Here is a 20,471-nt window from a genome sequence, read left to right as displayed (position 1 = left end):
TTCCTACTTTTTTCTCTTTCCCTTCAAAAGCAATCTTCTCTTCCTCTTTTTTTATTTCTTTGTCCTTCCCTTTTTCTTCTCTTCTTCCTCCTCTCCCCTTCCAGGATTGTATTGGTGGCATCCTGCAGGCCCACATTTAGAAGGACTTGGTAGAGTATTTATTCACATAACCATACTTATCGGGCAGCTACAAAGATTCATTCATTCATTCAACAAATACTTGTTGAGACTCTATCCAGGCAAGGTGGTGCACCCCTGTAATCCCAGTTATTAGGGAGGCTGAGGCAGGAGGATGGTGAGTTCGAGGCTGGCATGGGAAATTTGGTGAGACCTATCTAAAAATCAAAAGGGCTGGTGATGTAGGTCAGTGGTAAATTATCCCTGGGTTCAATTCCCAGTACCAGAGAGAGAGAGAGAAAAGAAGGAGGAGGAGGAGGAAGAGGAAAAGGAGGAGAGGGGGAGGGGGAGGGGAGAGGAGAGGAATAGAGATAAAAGAGAGAGAGGAATAGATTGGGAGAGAGAGCCCTATGCAAGAAGACCAAGAACAAAAGACTGCCTTCAGAAATGCTCCCAATGACCAGGGGAGGCAGACAGCACACACGTATATATAAATAATTAGATCATTACCACATGTCATGAATGCTCTGAACTAAACAAATGGGTCGCTGCTGAGATAAATAATAATAGAGATGCTTTTTCCTTATGAAGTCAGACAGGACCTGACCCCATAGGGTGAAGCCCAAAGGGTGAGAGGGAGAGTCAAGCAGAGAACCTGGGGAGGAGCTGTCCAAGAAGTGCAGGTCATAGGCACCAAGACAGGAAAAATCAGTTCAGTGGAGGTTTCTTCAGACTCAAACCAGGGTCTGGCACGCAGCAGGTGCTTGGTCAGTATTTGCTGATTGAATGAGTGAATGAATGATCAGGCCCAGGCAACTGCAGAATGGAAGTCAAGAAGGAGCGAGCAAGGAGTAGAGCCGAAATCTGGTCATGAAGGGCCAGGGTGAGGACCAAGCCCTTTTAAGTCACACAGGAGGGATTTGAATCAACTTTACCAGTCCACTCTTCCTCCCCCTCTACCAGCCAGTCCCCTGGCACCCTGCAGCCTGTTCCCACCTAGTTCAAACTCTGGCCTGTGGTAGCAGGTTGCCTGCTTCCTACTGGCATAGTTCCCAGCAGGTGAGTTATCGTGTAACTATAAACCTTGTGCTTAGAAAGGTTCTTGGGCATAAAGGGCAAAATACAATGGCAGCATGCTCAACGTGCCATCGTGTGCCATGCACAGATGCAATCACCCTTGCTTTTATGGATGGGTTCCTGATGGTTTAGAGCAGTGGGCATCACTTGGGAAATTTGAGTTCCCCTGGGGAATGGCCCCATCCTGTGACAAGGAAGGATGTGGGACACCTTGCGGCTTAAACTAAATTATCTCTAGGTGTGACCACTAGTATGGGCACCCAATACCACATGTTTGGGTATAAAATATGTATCCCACCTGTACTCAGGTTGTTGGTGCAGAGCAGCAACAACGTTCATTGTGGTCCAGGAGACAGAAGAGGGCCTTGGTGGAAACAGGTATAGATCTGTGTATCCCAGGACAAACTGAATTTGCTTTTAATGAGGAGTGGCTTTCAGAAAAAAAGGATTTATGAACTAGAATAGGCAGATTAGAGGGAGTGCTATTCCAGAAGGAAGGTCAAGGATGGGAATCTGCCTGGAAATATGATGAAGCATTAGCAGTCCGTCTGGTGTAGGCCAGACAGACTCAACAGATGCTGGATAAACTCAGCTTTGGGAAAGGACCTACACCAAGACATGAGGGGGCCTCTCTGTTTTTAATACAAGTGGAACCTGGAGTGGCCATGGGGTGATGGTTGCCAGGCTCAAAGACCCCACCTTTGGAATTCTTAGTTCTCCCAATTTACAGGAGTTCTTTGGGGGCAGGTATAATTTTCATCAATATACTGTGGCTATTCTGGCCCCCATAATAGGATAAAATAAAACATATTCTGCAGAATAGTTAGAAGGGATAGAAACTATTCTAAATACCACCTGTGTCCTGCCTGCTGCAGGCCCTGTTGTACAGTGGCACCCAGTAGAAACCAGACTGTGAGGGAAAATAATTGGCTTTGTGCCCAATTAATCTGGAATGCAGAAGTAATTGAGTCATGGTCCATAGTAATGACACTTGTCCTTAATAATATCTGGTATATGAGCAAACGAAGGTTCTGTTGGGAAGGCAAAGCAAATATCTCTATGATTCTTACTGACTGGTCTGTAATGAAACTGAATTATGCCATGAACATACCACGATGCAGCATAATACTGCTGAGGTTGCTTCAGATTCAACTTCCTTGTGTAAGTAAGTCTAATGATAATACTGACATTGATGATCACATGTATTGGGAAATTGAGTTAAACCTTCCTTACTATGTGACCTATGGAAAATGATTGGCCTCAGAAAGAAAGAGATCTAGCTAACCATCAGCAGGTTTGTGTGCTGGACAGTTCTGCACAAGTTTATTGTAAAGCAAAAACAGCAGTAAGACAAGGGAAAAAAGGAACAATAAAGTTAGCACACGTTTCATTGTAGTGGCTTCATGGGGCAAATTAATTGTTTCTTTAAATCTATCCTTGCCTTACACTGCCTTCTCTAAATGTTTGGCATATTTGTGCTGATACTATTGCTATATCTGTTCTATAAATGCTACATCAAATGTAAATTCTCTGACAGATAAGATCAGTTTGCTATAAGGCATCCGTATTTGAAACTCAGGGTGTAGCTGTGATATGATATGTATATAAATGGTCCCCCACTTAATGATTTTTCAGCTTTATAATGGTGAAAAAGCAATACACAATCAATAGAAACCATACTTTTTTGAATTTTAATCTTTTACCAGGGAAACAATATGCACTATAATATTCTGTTGCAGTGTTGGACAGTGGCAGTAATCCACAGCTCCCAGGCAGTCACATGATCATGAGGGTAAACAACCAACACTCTAAGCCATGAAGTTCAGTAGTTCAGGTGTATTAAATGCACCATTTTCAGTTTATAATATTTTCAATTTCCAACGGGCTCATTGGGACATAACCCCAGAGTAGATCAAGTAGTGACTGTATTTTGGTTTTTCATCCATGGTTCCTGACTCACAGATGCTATAATCCTTAGAATGTCCTAAGTGAGTATCTTTTGTTAAAATATGTGACCTTTTGACATTGGCTCCCAGCATAGCTCCAGAGTGATAAAGGCGAAAGACAGCCTTGTTCAAACACATCTGAGTTTATACCAATAAGGTGATTTTCAGAGAGTTCCTAAACAACCACAGGACACAGGAAGTGGGTGGGATTCACTGCCAAGAGAACCAATCAGTAGGCTCAAAGGGTCAGAAGGGACTCAGTCACACCCTACTATCTGAAGCCTCCATAAAAACTCAAAAGGATAAGTTCAAGGACTTCCAGGAAGGTAAATGAGAACACATCCCTGAGCTGAGAGGGTGACCCTACTCAATGATGTGGGAAGCTTGTGTGGGTACGTCCCTTCTAGACCTATCCTTATATATCTCTTCATCTCCTTATTTGTGCTCTCTTAAATGTTCTTCATAATAAAGCCATAAATATAAAAATATGTATAAAAAATAAAATAGCAGCTTTCAAGCAGTGATTCCTGAACCCCAGATGACCAGTCGTATCATTATTCCATATCTATGTTTATCATGTGACAAGAACAGTGCCATGAGTTCATAATTAATGATTGTGTTAACCATAGTATGATCATTAATTGCTATCACCATTTTTTTTTTTTTTGAAAAATGCAGCTGTCTGTTCACTGATGTCTAAACAAAAGCAGCCACACCCTTCCTGGGTAGTCTGGGGAGAGTTTCCTAATGGCAAAGAGAAAAGGTTATCCCCTGAAATGGTACAGACTGGGTGATCCCCAGTTCTTGGAATGCAGTATCTTCTAAAGCAAATAAGTGTCATCATGCAGGATAAAACGACAAAAAAAAGTTGAGGAATTCTGAACAAAAGGACAAAACGAATCAACTTATTTATACTTCGTACAGTAGTTGCAAATAAACTCTTTACAGAAAAGACGAACTCTGGCAACTTTTCCCATACTTCCTTGATCTATTGCCGTTCTCTCTGATTTTGCATGTTAATACTGCCTGTGTGATTTTAAGAGGAAAGACATAATATGTAAAATCTTAAATTTAAACTTCCCCTCTCGTCCCATAGCGTGCTAATGCTCATGAGTTACTTAGGACTCACTAATTATTTGGAATCCGTCTGTCAGTCTTAAGATTAAAAAAAAAAAAAGCAAACTTAGATGCTTTTGGAAAAGTAGTTAGTAGTTAGATGCATTTGGAAAAGAAATGTTTAAAACTATTGGTCCTTTCTTTCATGTGTTGCCTGAGATTCTTCATATATAAGGAGGATGTTAAAATAAAGTTTTAAAAACCCCAAAGAATCAAATTGTATATGTCCCTCTTTGATAGACTGAAAAAAAAGTAACTGTATTTAAAGAAATCACTTATTTTCTTTCTCCTGTTCCCAAGGGCAATACTAACGTGTCACTGTTAACTTGGAAGCATACGAACTGTGTTATGAGGATATTTTGCCATTGCCCTGTTTCATTGGTCCTCCTCCAATTTTGTCTTTTTGGAACCTTTACATGCATTATAAAGAAGGATTATTAGATATTTTTTTCTTTTATCATTTTACTTGTTCTTTTTAGATGTACATGACAGTAGAGTGTATTTTGACATATCATACATGATTATTAGATACTATACTGGAAGTTTAGCACAAAAATAAGCTGATTGGATGCAGTATGATGGTAGTACAATGTTAAAAAATATGTTTGGGAAAGTTTGGAATTTATTTGAGATTTCCACAGAGAACAGAGGGTATATTTAAATAAGAAGACTCCAAATCTGAGAACCAATCTATCAGAAAAATTTAAAACCCCAATGGAAAAGACAAAGAGAAGGAGAAGCAACAGAAGTTAGTAAGGAGGACCTTTGTAATGAATTAATTTTAAAGACAGCAAAGAGGTGTAATTTGGATGTGGTACATTACGCAGCAAACTGACATTTTTCACAACACATTAAAGTTTGCAACATAAATGATCTTACTTATTCATAATAGCTCTGTAAAGTATTTAGAGTAAGTATTATTCTGATTTTACAATGGAGTAGCCACATTGCTTTCAGAATAAAGTGAGACAAGAAAAAGCTAGTTTTAAAAGGAATAAAGCTGAAGGCAGCTGGAGCTTGTAAGAAAGCTTGTAGTTAACAGAGGAGAGAAGAGGGCTGTCTCTGACAGGCTGATAGGTATACTAGGCTGTGCAAAGCCTTTGACCTGGGGAAAATACAAACTAAAAAGTTCTTTAGTAAGACAAGTGACCTAGTAGAGAAAGAGGAAAGAATATTTTTCCCCAGAAATATGCAGATGCTTTAGGTTTTACCTTCTTTAAGTGTTTGCTAACCTGAAAAGAAGATTTGAGTTCTCTGATCGGGCTGGAGATTAAAGCCCATAGAATCTCTGAAGGGTAAGAAAATTAATTTTTCATTGAGATTTTTGAAAGACATGTTTTCTAAAAAAAAACTGAAACAATGTTCACTTTTTTTGCTTGCTTCCTATTTTTCTTCAAAGTAGGTGAAAGTAGGCATAGTAGCCAAAAATATAGCTTTATGTATAATCCACTTGAGAAAGAAGTCATCCTTCCCACTGATATGAAAGTTAAAATGTAGAAGCTCATCTCTTGTTAGGTATGGCTCATCAAAAAATATCAAAATTATAAAAGTTGTTGCAATATTTTGCTATTATTACCTTGCGCAGTGAAATGTTTTTGTTCTTGGGGTATTGAGAGCTTTTCTAAAATCTAATGTTAAATATATAATTATTTGGGTATGAGGCAGCTGCTAAAGGACATAAAATGAAAACTGAGTAAATACCATGTCTTTGTAAATTCGTTAAGAGCTGAGTCATCAAAAGTATTTTCTGCAAAAAAAAAAAATTAATATTGCTTTCTTCTATTGGTTTTACAAGTTGGATGAAATGGCTCTCACTACTGATGGTCAGTAATGAAAATGCTTCTCTGTGGGTTGAATTGGTGGTGATTTGTTTGTACGTGTTGGTTAGCACCTATGCATGAAATTTACAGAGCCCACAGATCAATACAAAAGAAAGGGGAAAGTGAACAGAGAAAGAATGAAGGTCAGGTTGACAATGGAAGGGCTCTGTTTGGGGGTCTTTTTCTCTTGCTGGGGTCAAAGGGATGCTCCTGTGAGAAATGAATGCTTTGAGGTGAGAAGGGCAAAAGTCCTCTAATAAAAGGCTTAAGGAAAGAGTGTAGGCGACCTAGGGAAATGTGCTGCGGTCAAGTTTAATCCTGGGAAAAGAGGCTCTGGAGAAAGCAGATGAGAAAGATAGGAAGGAAGACAGGGAGGGGTGTGGAGGGAGGAAAGGGAGGAGGTGGGGGCCTGAAAAGTGAGAGGGAGCAAGCACTAATTGTGGCTAAGACGACCGGGTTATGGGCCACGGGGTGGGGAAAAGTGAAAGTCCAGCAGGAGGAGAAGGCACAGCCCTGCGGACCCAGACAGGACCCTTGGCCGGGAAGGCGGTGGCACCCGGCGCGGGGGCAGCTTGGCTCGCCTCAGGCCCCCTTGGCAGCCTCAGGCGTTGGCTCCTCGGGGCTCCCTCCCTCTCCAGCGCATTGTTCCTTTGCCGGGAGACGAGGAAATTGCCTTTTGATTGCGGAAGTCCGCGGACGGGGCTCGGGGCGAGGCAGCGCGGGTCAGAATGGCAGCGTGGGAAGGGCTGTGCGCTGCCTGCCCCCGCCGCCTGTCGCGTCCGCAGCCCGCCCCAGGCGGCAGCAGAAGCAGCAGTAGCGCCGACTCCTACCCGTCTCCGGTTCGGAGAGAAGCGCGCTGCGCCCGAGGGGCGCACGGGGCGCGCTGAGCGTGCGCAACAAGTGGCCCCCGCGCCAATCCTCGGGCCGCCCCGCGGCCAGCCCTTTGGTTTAATCTGGGTCTTGACCACTGAGCGCAATGCTGAACCATGGAACCCGACTGGCCTTGTGGATTACAATGAGTTTACTGCAGGTAAGTGGCCCCAGAAGGGGTCGGGCTCTGATGCATCCCTCTCTGGGAACCAAACTTCATTTTCCACTCTCCTAGGTGGTGCTTTGAAGGAAAGGTGGCAAAATTCTTCCTCCCTCTTAGGAAGAGCCATCCTCTTCTGAAATTCCCAAACTGACATCTCATCCTGCTGTCAAAGGAAAAAGCCACCTTTTCTCTCCAGCTGCTGTCAGGGAGGGCAAACTAGGGAGAAAGTGGTCATTTGCTTTCCTTTTGCCCACCTCACCCGGGGCCGAAGGGCAAAGCGACAGGCTGAGGCTGGGTGTGAGGGGCGCAAGTAGAGACGACGTGGAGGAGCTCACTGTGAACACATCTTCGGATGGTTCAGACTGACAGCTTAAACTGTGTTCTCTGATTCCTTTGCAGACTGGACTGGGAGAGCCAGTGAGATGTAACTTCACACTGACGAAGTCCAGTGTCTCCAGCTTGTCGGTGTTTATCCAGTGGAGAACTTTAGGGTCACCATGTAACTTTAGCCTCATCTATAGCAGTGACACCTCAGGGCCCTCGTGGTGCCACCCCATTCGGATAGACAACTCTACCTATGGATGTAACCCCAAGGATTTACAAGCGGGAACCATCTACAACTTCAGGATTGTTTCTCTGGATGGAGAAGAGAAAACCGTGGTCTTGCAAACAGGTAAAGGGTAACAGGTGCAATTGGAGGGCCAAGTCAAAGTCACTCTAGGTTGGACCCTGCCTTTCCAGCCTGGTGTTTCATTTGCGTTTCAGGCGTACAAGATAAAGGTAAAAATACCTGTGAAGGAAATATTGACAAGGATTTCTAGTCTCCTTACATCTAACCAGAAGCAGCTTGGTTGACTTTGAGAAACTCCCTTGGTGCTGAAAACAGTCACTGACTAGCCACTGTAGGAGAAGGGCTGCAGCAAAGATAAACCTTGGACTGTGGAGGGAATTTGCTAAAGTGATGTGGTTTGAGCTTCCATCACATTAAGTTGTCAAACCCTGGAATAATTTTAAGTAAATGTTTTTGGAATGAATACTGGAAGTGCAATGATTAAGGATATGCTTTTCCTCAACTTAGCTTTATTTTTAGCACCAGGACATAAAATCATCAGGAATAGAATAGAGCTATTCATAGGGGGAAATTAGGAAAGTTCCTTGAGATGAGGGTACAAAAATTATTTTGCATCTATTGAGTAACTAAAAGAGCATAATACCAGAGAACTTGCTTTGATTACACCTCAAGTCAATTGTTTTCCTTACACTTTTTGTAAATCCTTCCATGTGTATATGTTAAGAGTTTCTCTTGCCCGTGTTCTTATCTATAAAATGAGGGTGACTAGGTCATTCAGGTCCAGGTTCTTACCAAGTGCGGGGGCTGTCAAGTACATTACCTCATTTAATCCTCACAGCCACCCAAAGGCATGCTTTGAATTATCTCATGACTTTGATGTTCGTTGACTTCATTAGCCTTTAACATCTATTTGTTGCAATAATGAAGACTTATTTTCTCCAGAAATTCAAATTCAAGCAAAAAATTTTTTGAAAGTTAGATTAAGAAATGTGTTATCCTTACTATTCTTTCACATTTCAACCTGAACAAAGATCATTTCTTGAGCTATAGTTTTTGAAAGAGGTGTGAGAATATTCAGTTTGAAGGACAGTTACAACAGGGCCAGGAAATTTAACTGGGTTCATGTAACCAAAGATTAATTTTATTTTTTTCAAAGAAAAAATTTATAATGCCCAATTATGTCACTTATTCCAGATGAAACTTCTTGATACTTTCTGAGAAATGCAGTAATTTAAATTGAAAAGAGAAGCCACTTGTTAAGAATTTGCTTGGTTTTAACATGAAACCAAAGAGACTTAAATCAACCACGAAATTAGAACATTTTATAGAAGTTTAAGCAGCTGGGTTTTCAGTCATAACATTGTTGGTTTCTTGGTATTTGAAGACAGTTCTGTGAAGACTCATATTACTAACACTGTGAAATTTATAACATAGAACTTCCAGATGTGTTAATTACTTTGGAAAAGGAGTTTAGCCAACTATATGTGTGTTCAGTGGGGCCGAGAAATTTGTTAAAGTAGAAGAGATTTCAGATGCCTGCTGGAGAAAATATGAAGACCTTAAGAAGTCAGAATACAGTTTTTAACCCAGAGGGGTTGCTTTTTTGGAAAAAAAATAATAGAAAAAGACTCATCAGGGTTGTTATTAATATAGAATAGATTTTGAGTTTAGTTATGGAGATAGGTATCTCAAATCCAAAGTCATCCATAAAATGAAAAAAAATTTCCATCTTATTGATTATGTTGAATAAAATAAGACTTCATTATCACCTATAGTATGTTAGCTTTTAGGATTCTCATCATTCTTAAGGAGTTTCTTTTTACAAGTACTTTTTAACCACAAATTTTATGAGCATCAGGATAAATGTGAAGGATGAAAATTACAGGTGGTGTTTGGGTAATGATAGTTTTTGCATGCTTATTTGTATGATGGTATAACACTTCTTGGCATTCTCTACATTTTTTAAATAAATTTTTTATTTAAATAGAATTTTTTAAAATCAAGGTATTTTAGAAATTGTTTCAGGAAGGATTTTTTTTAGTTGTTGTTTGTCAGTGGTGCTTTCTGTATCTTAAGAACATCTGTGAGTTGTTCTAGCGCTTTCTCTTAAAGTATTGATTACTAAGCTAAAGAAGTTAGTTCCATAAATCATGGTTTACTTACAAAAATAATTCCAACTAGTACAATATTAAGTCTGAGACAGAACTTCAAGTAAGTCATTAAAAATGTGAGTGCTTTCCTCATTACATTGTGCCTGCCTTATCTATCTAGAATAAAACAATGAGAACATGACAAGACTTAGATGTAGATATAGTAATTGCTTAGAATCTCTGTATAATTCTGTGGGTGAGTTTTCTGGATAAATGGTCTAAAATAGCTAGTTATTGTGGTGCCCTAAAGATCTGACCTTCAAGATAAAAAACTTAATTAAATTGGTAGTATTTAATTTAAAAACAGCAAGTTTCCACTCCAGATTTAAAACCAGAATTGAAAAATTTGGATTCAGATTCAGTGCATCAAATATTTATTGTGCATGACCCTATAGAGAACAATAATGGCAGGTAGTGATTGGCAAGCTTATAAAGATGACAAAAAGAGTGGTCCCTGCCCTTGTAGTCTTGAGCAGCTATGAGAAGAATTTATGGTGAAGATGACAACAGAGCTTTGCCACATTTTTCTGAATGAGAACTTTGCCCAGCCTTGTGTGTGTTCTACTGCAGAGAAGATACCCAACAGTTCTCAGGTGGCATTAATGGCTAATGCAACAAGGATATGTTTTAAAAGTCTAATTGTTTTGTTGTGAATTCATGAGAAATAACCCAGTGAACATACCAAATATTGAACAACTTGACACTTTTGAAATTCTAGGACTGAGATTGCAAATGAATAGCCCCTGGGCTTGTCTAGGGGGCAGAGATTGCAAATGAATAGCCCCTAGGCATGTCTAGGAGTCTAAATACTAGCTACATTCTGCTTGGCTCTGGTAGTGTTTGTGAAAAAATAAATCCAAATTATTTTACTAGCATTAAAAATGGAAAATACACATAAAAACACAAATGTATGGATTCTCTTAAACTGTTGGAAGATTTGGAAAACCACCTGCTGAGGACTCTCTTGAACTGAATTGTGACTTCTTGTTTTAGATACCAATTCCATGGAATACCACTTCATTTATTTTCTTACCTGAATGCATTCTAAGGGTATTTAAATTTATAACTTCTTGAATGTTCACATCTAGAACTTTTGGGGGAATTTTGTGGTCCAGAATTAAGATATATTTTTGTTTAGCACATGGTAGGTATTCAATCAATATTGATTACATGGCTGGATGGATAGATGAGTAGGAATAGATCTGTAGATAGATAGATAATAGAGGTAAATATGAATTAATGAAATGAATATTTTAGTAACATAATGAACATACAGTAATAATATTATCTAGTCTTCTTGGTTTATGAGTGCATTATGGAGCCCAGAGAAGAGTAGAGGTAGAGAACTTTACCTGTGGAAAGAATATTTCAGTAGCATTTACCTTCTTGTTAGTCTGTCTTGGCTACTTAGTAATTCTCCTAGGAATAAAAAGGCAAAATCAAAAACATTCTGAAATTATCTTAATATGTCTGATTCCTTTGTCTTTAACGAAAAACATTTAGTGACTTTAATATCAAATTACCATATCAGCTCTTATTTCCCCTTCAAAATGTTGTTTATTATAGTGGTTAACTAGGACTGCCACAACAAAATATCACAGACTAGGTGGCTTAAAAACAAAAATTTATTTTCTTACAATCCTGGAGGGTGGAAGTCCAAGGTATCTGAAGGTTTGGTTTATTCTGAGACCTCTATCCTTGATTTGAAGATGGCGGTCTTCTTAGTATGTCCTTACATGGTTGTCCCTCTGTGCATGTCTGTGTCATCATCTCTTCTTGAAAGGACACTAGTCATATTGGATCAGAGCCACCTCATGACTCCATTTTAATTTCATCACCTCTTTAAAGGTCCTATCTCCAAATAAAGCCTCATTCTGTATTTGGTACTAGGGTTTACAGCTTCAACAAATAAGTTTTTCAGAGACAGAATTCATCCCATAATACCACATAACTTTAACCATAAACCACTATTTCTCAAAACTATCTGTAAGTTACTTGCATCAAAATCTCTTGCAAAGCTTGTTATAAAAACATCTCTGGTTTCTACTCTACATGAAATGAATCAGAGTTTAGAAGAAGTGAGCTGGGGACCCTGCATGTTAGATAGCAATGTGAATCAAGGCACACTGAGGTTCAAGAACTATTGACATAGTTTTTCTATTATTTATTAGCATTAAGATTTTGGGATCATGCCTCATTAAACACGGTAAAATCTCTAAGGCCTGCAAATATTTATTGTTTTTTCCCAGCGGAGAAAAAAACACTTTAATTTTTTCTGTATGCTTTTGTAGCATATAAAACACTTTTACCTTCTGTACTGAGAACACAAAAGTATAAAATATATACTATACTGACCATATGTAATATATACTGACCATATATTGTTTACTTTGATCCTGTGGCAAGGGGCAGGTGGCACAATGGGAGTTCCGAAGCAGACTGCCTCCACTGCTCACCTGCCAAGCTCTTCTGTGCAGGTCACCTAAGTACTCTCCAAAAGGCAGGGCTGTTTCCTAATCTATACAGTGAAGACAATAACAATAATGATAGTTGCTTTATAAAGTTATGAGATTTTCAATTCATACATAAAATCTGGAATCATTTTTGTCACCTACTAAGTGTGTAGTAAATGTACTCTTATTACTTTCAGGTTGGATATGATATTGATCTCCATAAGAACTGATGATTTTCATAAATCCATGCAGCTGACACAGTGTAGAGCCCAAGCTTCCCTGGTTTACTGGCTCAGACTCTCATATTCTTTCCACTATTCTACAGGAAGGATATTTTTTTTAAGTTTGTATCCTTTCAAATTGCCACATGATATTTTATTGTTTTTCAAGTCAATTTTTAAAGTGAACAAAATTATTACAATATAGTTTAAATCTACATATACTTTGCCTGCACAGGAGTGAAGTAATGATGAAATACCTTTTAGTGTAAGGAAATAGTGAGCTGTTATTGATTTTCAAATGTGTTGAACTTTTGGTGATGGGTTCAGTATATAGCAGTCAGACATTCACAGTCTACATATTTCAGGAATTTTAAGGTCCAGTAGAGCTGTCTATATGGAATGAAAAAACCCAGTTTAATTTGCCCAGAGAAAATAAGAGAGGAACAAAGAAAAACTGTTTTGCCTACTATTCTCAGATGCCAATCTGCTAGACCCCCACCACCACACACACACCCCAAAGGATAATACTGACACCTTTCCTATCTTATAGGAGAAATCAAGCCCATGCTATGTGTATGAAATATATATAAATTAAGATACACATATGCCCCTAAATATATACTGTGAGCAAAAATGAACATAGTAGATATACATATGGATTTTTAGGGATTTATTTTTTTAATTTTAATTTTTATTCTTTTTACATGGAAAACTCAGACACACAAAATGTAAAAAGAATAATTAATGAACTACCATGTGTGTACCCATTACCTCCCTTCAGTAATTGCCAATTTATGATCAATCTTGTTTTATCTATAACCTCACCTGCTCCCCCACTGCATATCATTTTGAGCAATCCAAATCATCATCATCTAACTTCATTTATAAATATTTGAGATTTCATCTCTTTAAGATAAGGATTTTAACATAACCACAATATAATTAGCATACTTAATGTTAATAAAAAGTCCTTAAAATACTTATTTAGATGACCAGGTATAGAAGGATCAGATAAAGTGATAGCTCTTAAATGCCTATTAAGAGGGCTTTGGGGCAGGAGTCTGATCAGACACAGATGTCAGGGGACTTCTCTTCATATTGTGTTCTTGTAACACTTGACATAATATTTAAAAAGCATTGGTGGTTGACATCAAAGAATTGGGATACCATGGAGATGAGGGTGTAGCAATCTCCACAAGTCACCTGGGTACCCTCAGTGCCAATGTGGTTTTTTAATAGAAGTGAGGTTTTCTGTGATTTAGCTTAAACTGCTTTCTCACTCTGTAATTGCTTTCTTCTCTTGATTTTTAAGTCCTACTTGACCTTCCAAATTTGTTCAAGTTCACCTCCTTCATGAAGCTCACTAACACCTAAGCCTTTAGATATTATTCTCAACTTGGCAAAGTTAGCTTTGATGTTTGCCTATTTTACTGTAATTTGAGCAAATTGAAATATCTGAAATCCTCCACTATCCAAAATCTTTGAGTACTAACATGCTGCTGTGACTAGAAAATTGTACATCATGAAATTCTCGCATGCATAAATGATTAAAAATAGTACATAGAACTACCTTTAGGCAATGTATATAAGGTATAATGAAAAATAAATGAATTCTGTGCGTGGATTTGGGTTCTATCCTCAGGATATATCGTTATGTATATGCAAATATTTCAAAATGTGAAAATATCCAAAATCTGAAATGCTTTTGGTCCCCAAGCATTTCAGGTAAGGGAAGCTCAACCTATGTTAATAGCAAGATTAGCAGCAACATTGGTACCAACTACCTTTTACTGAGTACCCACCATGTGCCAGAAACGACACTTGATGCTTTACCTCCATTTGCTATTAACACTTAAAACTCTGTAAAATTGACTTTGTTAATCCCATTTTATAGCTGAGGAACTGAGGTTTGAGGTGAAGTAACTTGCCTAAAGCTATCCCGTGACCATGTTAGGATGCACAGGTCTAAGTTTGACATCAAAGTCAACCTTCCTGACAGTTCATCTTTCTGTCTACCCTTTTCACATGTCATAACTCCCTGAGAAAACTGCAGATTCTTTACATACCTAGTGCTTAACATGATGACCTGCAGATTCACACAATAGCCTGCACTGTTAATGAAAATGCCTAATTATGTGAAAACTGTTTCAATTTTCCTTTTGAAATTGTTAAAACTTTAAAAGTTCCTCAATGGCTGAATTTTACATTTAGTATATAAAGGTGTTAAATCTAATGGCTCAGCAACCTGATATGTTAGCATAATATATTGCATCATCTTTAAAGTAAGCAAGAAAACTGACAGTAATCTAACAGCAACAATAACAATGGAAATTATCTCCTAGAAATGTATTTAATGAACTATGGGTTGTAAGTAGTTCCTTTTCCATGGTGTTTTACTTCTCATTTTCAAAAATTTGCACCAGGAACTTTAACCCCGCCCACTGATATATATAAGAAAATCTCCAGTTATTTCATATAAATAGTTGATGTTTATTCCATTTTATGTAAATGAGGTTTCCAATCATGCCTCCTAAACCACCCTGCATATAACTAGCATGGTATCCCAATTCTGTAAAGATACAGCAGTGGGCTCTGTAGTTACCAAAAAATATCTCTTGGGCCAGAGTGATAATGGTGACAGATAAGTTTGAAAAGGCAGATAATATCCAGTTTCAGAAGACTTTGAGTGCCTATGAAGAAAGTTAGATTTGGTCTTGAGTTCAGAACTCATGAAAAGTTCTTGATATGAGGAAAACAGGGGGGAAAGATGTACAAAGAGGTTATTCTATGACAAGAGTGGAGGAAAGAGAAAGTAAGGAAGACACCTGGAAGACACTTGAAGCAACTCAGCACAAGGTGATGGGGACCCCAGGTAAAGGCAATAACTTTAGAGGAATAAAGAAACAGACAAGAAAAACATTATTTAAGAATATTTCAAGGGAAATTTTATGGTCTCAGAATTAGATTGAGCTGACATTACTGCTGTTATTCATTTTTGACTATGCTATACTATCCAAATTACCAAATGAAAAAAATTCTGTGAATATGGCTATCATTTTCATAGACATCTATATTTTTTTGTTGTTACACTGAATATGCAATTCATGACATCATTTCCCATGCCAGGCCAGCTGAAGTGTGGTAGAAAGAACACTCAATTTGCATTAGGTATTAGGTTTTAGAAGCGGTATAGAACCTGGCATCTATGCAACATGAGTGAGTCATTTAATGTCTCTGAGACCCTGTTATAACTGAAAAAGCAGATTGTAAGCCATGAGATCCTATGCAGATATAATGTGGAGCCTATAATGCCCTCAAGAAAAGCTTTTGCCATCAATACATAGATTACTACACTCATTATTATAAGTTTGAATTTATTTCTAAAATGAATTCAGTCATTTCGAATTCTAAAAAGTCTAGAAATTCCTGTACTAGCAAATACTAATGTTTTAATGGCCTTTCTGTGGTTAAAAAAAAAAAGTAAAAAGCAAATATTACTTACATTATAAATATAATTTTCCGTCACATTTTTTTAAAAGAAAAAATTAATTCATTTTGGTTTAGGAATTTTTCCAACCTTTGTCTTTTCCTTTGAGAACAGAAAAAAATCAAGCTTACTTTTGAAATTCCAGGGTTTCCTGATGCTGGGAGATTCATTCAAGTCTATCAGAGAAATATTGCAGAATTTTGCATTTGGCATTCCATATTCAGGTCATCTGGAGCCAAAAAGAGATGTCTTGAATGTTTAGTCAGTGATGAATTTTGATCTATTGATCAAGATTAAAGTATTGGCTTATGGTTTTTGACAGTCCTCATATTTTGTAATACTTTATTGATTACTATGTGTATGAGTGGAAAAACCCAAGAGGCTATAAATGCATGCATATGTGCAATTGATACCGCTAACCATCTACATGAATTATGCAAGTCAAGTGCAGTTTTCTAATTATGTGTGATCATAAAATTATAGATACATAACTAAATTGTCAAGTAGCATTAAAACAATTTCTCTGTACACACACACACACACACACACATACACACACACACACACATGAAAATCATATCCCTAATAGAAATATCTAATCTATAGTACATTAAATATTGAAAACCTTTTAATACAGCAGATTTCCATTGGGCTTAGATTAAAAAGAAGTCTGAAAACTATTTAACTTGCACAGTATGCATAGCAATAGTGGACCCCTGCCAGCAAAGGGCTTTATCGCAGTATAAATGGGGTTTTAAGTGTTTGTTTCCAGGGCAGGTTCTCGCAGCCCAGGCACTTCCCAGTCTCATTGTCCTTTGTTCTAGCGGATGTACAAAGGATTGACTGTTTTGTTTTCTGGCTCAGAGAGATTAGATAAAGTCTGCATTTCTGAACTTCACCCTCTAGGCACGCAACCTGAAAATTTATTTGCCATAGCTCATATTTTGCAGGTTATATATATTTAAGATTATAGTGATCACAATAACATTTTCTTTAACCTTTATCACACCTGATAGTAGATATAGATGACAGGAATGATAGCTTCTGAATTACCTCCTGAAGCAACTGTCCCTCTCATCCTTGTCCTTAAAATGCCACTTCAGCAAAAATGCATCGTTTTGGTTGGGTATGATGGTATTGTTCTTGAGAGTCACTGGCTATTAGAATCACATGGTAGTGAAGTGCTGTTTCTGACAGACAAGAAAACTTTCAGTGCGGAGAACTTATCTTCTTTCCTTTCATTATGACATCCTTCATTATAAGCTATTATCTAGGATTGAAAATTTGAATAATATTGCCCTCCCCCAAAAACTGGATTTTCTTCAAGACTCTATAAGTAGGAATCATCTTGAGGATTTTTTAGTTTAACTTAGAGTTAGAAGGTTGGTTCTAAGATTTTATCAGGCTTTTTTGGAGTTAATTATGCTATTACCAGTTTAGTTTCACAATTCTTCTGTTCCATTTTTACCTCCATTTTTGTCAGTGATTCAGAGGAAAATATTTCTTATGGTCAGTAGACAGACATAAGTTCATATTACTGAACTCCCATTGCATACCTGGTGAAATCTCCTCTATATCTTGTTAACTCTCAAAATTCCCATGGAACATAAATGTTAAGGTTGTTGGGGTTGTTGTTGTTATTACTGTTCTCACCAGAAAGATGGAAAAGGGAGACTTAGATAGGTTAAGTAATTTGCTCCAAGTCTCATAACTGGTAAGTGATGGAGCCAAGATTTGAATTTAGTTCTGTCTGACTTCAAAGCCCAAGCACTAAATGTCACTGCTTCTGATTATAGGAATAATAATATAATATAGCACTGGTCAGATACTGTTCTAAGTACTTTTTATATAATATTCTATTTAATCTTCATACCAGTTCCACAAAAAAGATAGAGCTATTTTCACCCTTGCAAATTGATGAAGAAACTGAGGCCTAGGGAGATTAATAAATTGCCCAAAGTACACAACTACAAAGTAGGAGAGCCAGATTCAAGTTCAGGTCATCAGATATTAGAACCCATTCTTCAGGTGAAATCATCGACTGGTGTGAACCATGCAATTTTGCCTTCTAAGCTCACCTGTGCTTTGGGCTGTTGTAACTATGTTGGCTTGTCAGCTAACATTCATATTATTTTTTAATTATTGATATTGCAAAACATGATGTGGCATATTTAATTTTTGCAGGGTGATGTACTCATACAAAACATAACATAAAGCAGAAAGACATTTGATTTCATACGCTGTACTAAACCTAAGGTGTCTATTCTTACTAATTGATAGTTTTATATACTGTTGGTTTCTAAGTAGCTTTTGAATATGGGTTAAAGTTAACTTATTTATTTTGGCACTTCCATTAATCACAAATGAATATCCTCCTAAAACATACTTTTCTAAGAAGGTCTAGAATTCCATGTGTTTTCTTGTGAGCAAAATATAGTCTACAAGGAGGTGGGTAAGAACTAAGGTCTCTGTAACCATACCACTAAAGCATCGACCTGACCCTTGAAAACTGGTCTTTACTATCCTGCTCCCATTTTCTAGACCAAGACCCATGTAGGATTTCTGAAAATGTCTTATATATAGATGTCTCTCAGTGGTTCTCTAGGTATTCAGAATAGGGACAGCCTTATTTCTCAGATTCTGCTCCTCACTGTACCAAAAGAATGACTGCTCACTAACCACCATTGACCTAGTTCCTAACCCATGGCTCCACTCTCCATCCTATTTCATGTTCCCAGTGGTGAAGATTCAATATAGAAAAAGCATATCCCTTGAACTTATCCACGAATTTGAGAGTTGAAATGAACAACTGGGTGCAAAACTTCTCTGTTCTCATTAGCTCTCAGGGTTCTGACAATTTCAACATGAACCAGAACTATGATTGTAAAAATCTAGGCATGCTAAGGAATGTTGGAAGAATCTATTCTAGCCAGCAAAGAAACCTACCTTAGGGTCATAGATAGATCTGTATCTTTTGTGGTTATCAACAATTAAGAACCACCCAAAGTTATATATAGGTAGCACCAACAATCCATGACCTAGGAAAGAGATCAGTACATAGTTCAAATTATTTAACTTATTTATTAAAAATAATAACATTTTTTCATTTATGTATTTATTATGTTACAATTAATTTTACAAATCAATGGGTTTCACTGTGACATTTGCATACATTCATGTATTATGCTTCAATCACATTCATTCTCCTTACTACCCTTAGTTGCCCTCCTCTTTCTCCCTCTCCACCTAGTCCTCTTCCCCTTCCCCTTCCCTAATAGTCCCACTACTACTTCAGGTTCTCTTTAAAAAAAAAAAAAAAAAAGTCTCTGTATATGAGAAAAAAAAGTGAGACTTATCCTTCTGTGTCTGGCTTTTTTAGTTTAACATGATGACCTCCATTTTCCATCCATTTTCCTGCAAATTACATAACTTCATTCTTCTTTATAGCTAAATAATACTTCACTGCGTGTATATACCATATTTGCTTTATCCATCTGTTCATGGGCATCTAGGCTGTTGGCATAACTTATATGTTGTGAATAGTGCTCCAATAAACATGGGAATGCGTATATCTCTTTTGCATGGTGACTTCATTTCCATCATGTACATACCCAGGAATGGTGTAGTTGGATCATATGGTAGCTCTATTTTTAGTTCTATGAGGAGTGTCCATAATGATTTTCCATAGTTACTGTAGTAATTTATATTCCCACCAATAATATCTACATTTTTTATTCAGATCTTCAGTATGGGTGTTTGTCCATATTTGAAAAGTTTGCTAAGCCTGCAAACCAAAGAAAATATAACCTTGCTTGAACTTTCAAAATCGGAACTACCTAACGAGTTTTATTGGAAAAAGAAATTTTCATGGCTAGTAACTAAGTGAGGTTTTTTTTTTGAAAATGAATTGGTAGAGTGGAAAGTGAAGCAAAATGACAATTTGTTCTGCAGACAGTAGATTCTTTAATATTTTTAAAGAAGATGAATCTGGATTGCAGCAACGTAAGTAGTTATTTGTGGAAATCTTCAAGCTATGTTCTCTTTCTTGGTGTTTGTCCTGCAGATCCTTTACCTCCTGCTAAGTTTGGAATCAGTAAAGAGAAGACTACTTCAACCAGCCTGCCTGTTTGGTGGACTCCATCTCCTGGAAAAGTCACCTGGTATGAGGTGCAGTTATTGGATGATAATAACCAAAAGATGCAAGGTGTCCAAATTCAAGGAAGTACATCAGGGAATGAACACACGTTTTTTAACCTCACTGCTGGTAATTATTATAATATTGCCATTACATCTGTTTCTGGAGAGAAGCGTTCCTCTACAGTTTATACCAATGGATCAACAGGTAAGACCTGTATTGTCTATAGTTAATAGTCTATGATGCATTTGGGGTTACAAGTTATTAAGAAATGGGAATGAGAATGCTCATCAGATCATAAATAAATAAACCAACCAACTAGCCCTTTGAAAGGAGGTTGTGTGA

General features: G+C 37.6%; 1 protein-coding gene across 2 annotated transcripts in view; it reads left to right on the top strand.

The window, feature by feature from the left end:
* Positions 1 to 20,471, top strand: part of Ptprb (protein tyrosine phosphatase receptor type B) — a 116,747-nt gene that overhangs the window by 28,454 nt on the left and 67,822 nt on the right. Inside the window, exons 1-3 of one of the 2 annotated variants that reach the window (XM_047549122.1) lie at positions 6,653 to 7,106; positions 7,509 to 7,782; positions 20,055 to 20,333. In XM_047549122.1, coding sequence (XP_047405078.1) covers positions 7,053 to 7,106; positions 7,509 to 7,782; positions 20,055 to 20,333 — 607 coding nt within the window. In that variant the 5' untranslated portion in view covers positions 6,653 to 7,052. Of the gene's footprint in view, positions 1 to 6,652; positions 7,107 to 7,508; positions 7,783 to 20,054; positions 20,334 to 20,471 lie in introns of those variants that run through there. The other variant, XM_047549121.1, reaches the window with a different exon arrangement.

Source organism: Sciurus carolinensis, chromosome 4 (genome assembly GCF_902686445.1).
Source record: "Sciurus carolinensis chromosome 4, mSciCar1.2, whole genome shotgun sequence".
NCBI lineage: Eukaryota > Metazoa > Chordata > Mammalia > Rodentia > Sciuridae > Sciurus > Sciurus carolinensis.
Note: the sequence above shows the minus strand (reverse complement) of the source record. Positions and strands in the feature narration are given on the sequence as shown.